The sequence below is a fragment of the Lolium rigidum genome, chromosome 6 (assembly GCF_022539505.1).
Source record: "Lolium rigidum isolate FL_2022 chromosome 6, APGP_CSIRO_Lrig_0.1, whole genome shotgun sequence".
Lineage (NCBI taxonomy): Eukaryota > Viridiplantae > Streptophyta > Magnoliopsida > Poales > Poaceae > Lolium > Lolium rigidum.
In genome coordinates, this window is record NC_061513.1 from 299,850,958 (window position 1) to 299,857,500 (window position 6,543).

The 6,543-nt window shown below is 54.3% G+C and overlaps 1 protein-coding gene across 1 annotated transcript; it reads left to right on the forward strand.

The window, feature by feature from the left end:
* The first annotated feature begins 562 nt into the window (after positions 1-562).
* On the forward strand, positions 563-2,143 carry LOC124667292 (dehydration-responsive element-binding protein 2D-like). The gene has a single exon (XM_047204597.1). The coding sequence runs from the start codon at positions 713-715 to the stop codon at positions 1,784-1,786; it is 1,074 nt and encodes a 357-aa protein (XP_047060553.1). The 5' UTR covers positions 563-712; the 3' UTR covers positions 1,787-2,143.
* Positions 2,144-6,543: the final 4,400 nt, after the last annotated feature.

Genomic DNA, 6,543 nt, shown 5'->3' on the forward strand with positions numbered 1-6,543 from the left:
ACGGCATGCGTGAGGCGTGGCAGCGCGGGGCAGCAGCTCGGGGATTAAATATCGGAGGAGGAGACCAGCCCAACCCCTTTTGCTCCTCTCGCCGCTTTGGGTCGGGGTTTTAGGCGAGCTTCGAGGCCGGAGGCGACGACGACGACGCCGCCACCGCCGTCGGGGAAGAAGACGACGACGACGCGCCGCCATACCTCGTATATGTCTTCTTGCCCCTTCGCCGATCTGGTGGTTGCCGTACTCCTCGCCGCCGCTATCCTCGTCGTCGCCGCCCACCTCGCCTGCGCCGCCCCCCGATCTATGCACAAGGGGCTCCACGGCTGGAACAAGTCCGAGTCGATGCTCAGGTCCGTACCACCACATCTCCTCCTCCTCCTCCCTTTTTTCAAGTTCCCATCTTTTTGTCCGCCTTTTCCGGTCTGCCGCTCCAGATCTGGGAGGTTCAGGCTGGGTTTTGCGCCGGCTTCTCACGGATTCTTGTTCTTTCTTCCTGCAGGGACGGGTTCGGGGTGAAGTATTCCGGATTCCTCCACATAAGGCCGTGTAGTTTCTTACGAGGAGACTGACGGAGCCGCAGTGATTCGTTCCTGGCTGCGTCCAATTTTTGCACCCAAGAGAAAAACAAAGAGTTCCCCTTTCTAGTAGAGTTTTTCGTTCCCCTTCAGTTTTGCCAGAGATTTTTGTGTTAGAAGTCGAAGAAGAGCAAGAAGCCATGGCCCCGTTGAGCCAGCACCAGATTCGCCTCAGGAAGGCGCTGGCCACCAAGACCAGGCCCAAGACCAAGATGCTCCCGGGTTTGGGCGTTAAACCCTCTGCCGCTTTCTCCAAGCCACAGCAGCAGACCTCTGCTGCCATCTCCAGGCCTCAGGAGGCCTCTGCAGTCGTCTCCAAGCCGCAGCCGCAGCAGGTTGTGCCGGCTGCGCAGCAGCCGCGGCGCCGCGTCCGCATCGTGTACGAGGACCCGGACGCCACGGACTCGGACACCGACGACGAGGCCCCTGCCGCCGCGACCTCCTCCAAGCGCTGCTACGAGCTGTTCCTCGGCAAGGCCCCGCCCAAGGTGCTGCCAAAGCCGCTCACCCCGACGGCTGCTACTGCGGCGGCTGTCTGCACGAGCAGCGCCAACGGCGGCGAGGGCTACCGCGGGGTGCGCCTCCGCAAGTGGGGCAAGTGGGCGGCCGAGATCCGCAACCCGTTCACCGGCAAGAGGGAGTGGCTCGGCACCTTCGACTCGGCGGACCTCGCCTCCGCCGCCTACCAGTCGGCCTCCAGGAGCTTCATCGAGGAGAAGCGGCGCCGCAAGGCCAAGGCCGCACCTGCCTCGTCGTCGGCTGCCTCCACGCCGACCGCCTCCTCATCGTCCTCCACATCGGCTGCTCCGTTCGCGCACGCGTCGCCGTCCTCCGTCCTGGAGGCTACCAAGCCAGCAGCGGCGGCCAAGCCCCTGTCGCCTGAGCCGACACCGGTCCCCGCCGCGGTGTCCACCGAGGCCGGTCAGCTGCCGGATGACCCGGAGTTCTACCAGGACCTTCTGCGTGGGCTTCAGCTGCCGGACATTGACCCGATGGACTTCCGCGCGGGCCTTGATGCGATGGACGTCTCGGAGGTGCCGGCTTACTTGGACGGCGAACAGGACCTGCTGCTCGGCGACTTCGCCGACGAGGAGCTGGAGCTCGACATCGACCTCGACCTCGACGACATCGGCGATGACTTCCTGGACATGCCTGGCTGCGACTTTGGCCGCGGCATGGACGACTTCCTGCGGACCGCCGATTTCTGCGTGTGAATTAAGAGAGGTTTAAGCTTATTATTGATAAATGTTGGGAGTGTGCTGGGCTTGCCAGTGAGTGAGTGAGTGTAATCCGTGCGTTGGGAGGGAGGAGACTATCCTCTTGGGTTTTTCCCCGGGCAATTCAATCAGCTCGTGCCCAGGAGATGGTCTCTGTTTTCCCTGAATCTCCCAAGCACATTAGCGTTTGAGAGATAGTGAGTATTTTTGATAGGTTAAGTTGTGATAAGTTATAGCTGTGGCATCTATGTTTCTCTTATCTTAGTTCGTCCTCTTAAGACATTGTAGCTCGAGACAAGTCTTGTGGCTATTGCCTAGTATTATGAAAAAGAAAAATAAGTTGGCATTACATTACACATCTTGCTCTTAAGTGTGCTGGTGAAATCATCTTCTGGTGTCCTGGATTGCAACTTGTGAGAATCTTTGTAGGATTGACAATGTGCATCTAATTTGGTTGTAGTTTTTGATCATTCCTGGGATTTGTGAGATCCTTTCCAGTATAGTCGCATACAGTTTCTTTGGTTATAGTTTCACCATTTGTCTAGATACTAATTTGCTGTGAAAACTGACCCCTTTGCGCTGGTGAATCATGTTCGGATGCTTTTGAGTTGCAATTTGTGAGATTCTGTCCAGCATATTGTGGTTTGGTTATAGTTTTGGCCATTTCGCCCTGAAGCTAAATGCTTCGGTGGTGCTGCTAATCTAGCAATCTTTGAGCGCTGCACTGTCTCATTTGCGCCGGTGAATCTTCTTTTGATGTCCTGGAAGCAATTCGCGATGTTCTTTCATCATGCGCATCTAAATTTGTTAGTTTGACCATTGGCTGCTGTGCTGGTGAGTGCGTTCAAGCTATGGAATGCAATTTGTTAGATACTTTACAGCACGTAATTTTGAAATAGTTTTTCCATTCTTCTGGAAGCTAATGCTTGGGTCGTGCAGCTAATCTAGCAATCTTCGAGCTCTGCTAGAAGCTAGATGCCAGTAGTTTGCTCCTCCCTAAACCGTGTCATGTGCGCTGGTGAATCATGTTCTGGAGAATGCAATTTGTGAGATTCTTTCCAGGATTGCGCGCATATAAACTCTTTGGTTATAGTTTGACCATTCGCCCAGATACTAATGCTTCGGTCGTGCTGCTGCTACTCTAGCAAGCTTTGCACGCCGGTGGGCAGATGGTGGAGGAGTTAAGAAATGTTTTGTTGTCGCTAGATCCGATACTCTCATAGGTTACGCCCACATGCTAGTCTCTTTCCCCACACTTTCTCTCACCTACTTTTCCCACATGGGATGGTCCCTTCTATTAAAATGCATGCATCCGGACGCTGTTTGAGGGACGCGGCTGGGAAGGGCCTCTTTTTTGTACAGATTTTTGGTCTCTTTTTGTCCGGCGCGGTCCCAAACGTGCCCCAAATCATTTGTGCCGGACGCTTTTTGAGGGACGCGACTGGAGATGCTCTAAGTGCATCAAGAAACTGTTTTAGGGCATTTAGGGCCTAAAAATGGTGATCCAACAGAAGGCATATCTTTATTTATCGTGGCAATATTTGGGTAGCCTTACAAGTTACAATTTAGCCCCTCATGCCACACCGCCATGACACGTCGGAGGGGATTTGTCTTTGGGCCCCGTCGTCGCCGCGCCACATGGGAAGTATCTGGCCAATGCCAAGTCCACCGACGTGAAGAGGGTGCTGGCCTCGAAGCCGAAGGCCACCGCTTATCGTGGATCAAAACCAAAATAAGAAGGGGAAGACCTAGGGCGACACGAGAGGAGCCCCTTGGCTGCCGCCCACAAGCCACCTTAGTCTGTTTCCCCCTCAACGCCGCTGCCGTCGGCCTACGCCTCGGTGGCGGCGGGCCCGTGACCAAAGATCACGGGGGACCGCAGCGTCAGTCCTCTTTCTCCAGGGTTCGTTCCCGCGCTAGATTCAAATCTCCGCCCCAGCCTCGTGCTCTTCTGCTTTGGCGTCTTGGGGGGGCGCGACGGTGCTTAGTTAGTTATCATGCTGCTGGTTCTGACTCTCCTCGCGTGAGGATCGCGCCTTGGCTCCGAGTCCCTGTTCCGGTGGTTCGTCCGTCGATCCTGAGCTTAGCTCGCGGCCCATCGATAGTGGGCGTCCCTACGCATCACTTCCCTAGTTGTGGGCACCCTGGGCGGCTGCCCCGTTGCCCTCTCCCATACTGCTTCCTCGGCGGCTTGCCCAGGAGAACTCGATTCTACGCCAAGTCCTGCCGGCTGCCCTTCCATCCAAGGTAGGCCCTCTGCAGTTCGGTTGCCCCAGTCCCGGTGGCCCGTGTCCACCCTCTAGTCATGGTTCTGCATAGCGGGCGAGGTCGATCATCATGTCTTTATGCTGTAGTCGAGGTGCACTTACAGGCGAAAGCCTGTGGACGACAGTGCCCGCGAACGACGTGCTCCTCTGTGGAGGCGTCCTCTTGCCTTTTTTCTCCTCCCCATGTCAAGTTGGAAAAGAAATCTCTGATCCGGACCTTTCCGGATGTGGCGGTGACAGTGCCGTCTGTGTCATTCTTCCTCCTTGGAGGCACCGACAAGGAGCTTCGCATGTGTCGGACAACTATGTGCCTCTCATCTTCTCATTGGCCCTTGGCTCATATCCTTTTGGGGCTAGGCTGTTGTCATGGTGTCCCAAACTGAGCTGCCTAGACATCCTGGGGTGGCCTCGGCTTGTGTTGCCCTGAGACCATGGGAAGGCACGTCGGTGTCATCACCTCAAGCTTGGCTATTCGATGCTAGACTGTGGTTGGTATCGATGGCACATTTACATCTAGCTACCTCGGCGGCACAACGGTGTCATCACAGGGTCTCGGCTATTAGGCCAGATTGTGCTTGGTCTCGGAGGCACAGGGTCTCGGCTATTAGGCCAGATTGTGCTTGGTCTCGGAGGCACAACGCCCTTCAACTACACCGGCGGCACACCAGTGTCGTCACAAGGTCTCGACTATCCGGCGCCCTTCGACAATACAGATGGCCTTCATCATTTGTGCTGTTGGGTGACTTCAACGTGTTCGACGAAATGTCTTGGGTATGAATTTTTCTTGCAAAGTTAAAATTGATATGTTCATATATATGTGGTGCATCATTTGACATCTTCTATGGCAGCATGCATGCCCTGGACTGTTTTGATGCTCTAGGAGCATCTCCATCGGTGGCCCCGATAGCTATTTGGGGTCAGCTCTGCTTTTGGACTCACACCGGCGAGCCCCAAAAAGTGTCGGCGTGGGTTCGAGCCCAATAGAAGCATCGGCAACCCCGTGCTGGCCTATTCTCAAAGGGCGCAAATCAAGCGCACTGGCGCCTCGCAGCCACATGAACCCAAATCCTACAGTTTTTAAGGGTATCCCCCTCCCGTTCGCCGCTCATTTCTCCCACCCGCCGCTCCATCTCCCGCACCCATTGATACGTCATAAACGTATCTATAATTTTTGATGCTTCATGCTTGTTTTACACCAATTCATATATGTTTTATTTACACTCTGTTGCACTTTTATATATTTTCTAGAACTAACCTATTAACAAGATGCCATAGTGCTAGTTTCCTGTTTTCTGTTGTTTTGTATTTCAAAAAAGTTGAACAGGAAATATTCTCGGAATTGGACGAAACAAAAGCCGAAATTAATAATTTACCGTAACGAGGACGAAGTCCGAAGGGGAGACGAAGAGGAGCCATAGGGGGCCAAACCACCCGTTGGCGCAGCCAGGCCTGGGCCTGTGCCAAGGCATGGTGTGGCCCACCTAGGCGGCCACCGACCTCGTCCTTCCGCCTATTTATTCACGGTCTCGGGATAAATCTAAATACCAGAGCCTCCATCCACGAAAAGTTCCGTCGTGGCCGCCATTGCAGACCCTAACTCGGGAGGATTCTGAAGCTCTTCTCGACACCCTGCCGGAGGGAGAGATCATCACCGGAGGCCTCTATATCGCCATGCCCGCATCCGAAGTGATGCGTGAGTAGTTCATCCCTGGACTATGGGTCCATAGAAGTAGCTAGATGATTGTCTTCTCCAATTTGTGCCTCATATTTAGATCTTGTGAGCTGCCTATCATGATCAAGATCATCATTATGTTGAGAGGAATGCGGCGCCGTGATTGGCCGCCATGGACGCCTCCTTCGAGAAGATGATGTCCTCTTTTCCATGGAGAACAAGAGGCGGCGGATAGGTTCGCCGCCATGTGGAAATCAGATAAGCAAGATGTGAAGATTGAGTTAGAGAAGGAGAAGGTGGAGGCGGCGAATATGGAAGCGCACGCTGCTGCCATGAAAGCCACGAATGAAGTGTAACAACTTTCATTGGCCAAAATGACTCAAAAATCCAAGATCTTGATGGCTAACATGGCGACCATGGACACATTGGTGAGGCCGTGGCACGAGATGTACCACGAGCGCATCGGCAAGGAGGTGATGGCGGCGCAAGTTGCTGCGGCGGCGTCCATGACATCATCGGCACCAGCGACGTCCATGCCTCCGCCGGCGCCCGTGGATCCCGTGCCAGCGATGGAGGTGACGCAGGCGATCGTCGACGACAAGGACGTCATCAAGGTCAGCCGCCGATGACGCCGTTCATGTGATCATTTGGCCTCGAAGTCCAACTTTTTTTTGGCAGCCGAATTATGAATGACGGCTATTTGGTGGCCACATGTTGGCCTAGAGTTCATATTCAAAAACCTAAATTCAAATTTTTATCCATGTTTCTGACTTTTTCTTGAAAAAACTATTGGGACCACCGGTTTGGGAGACGTC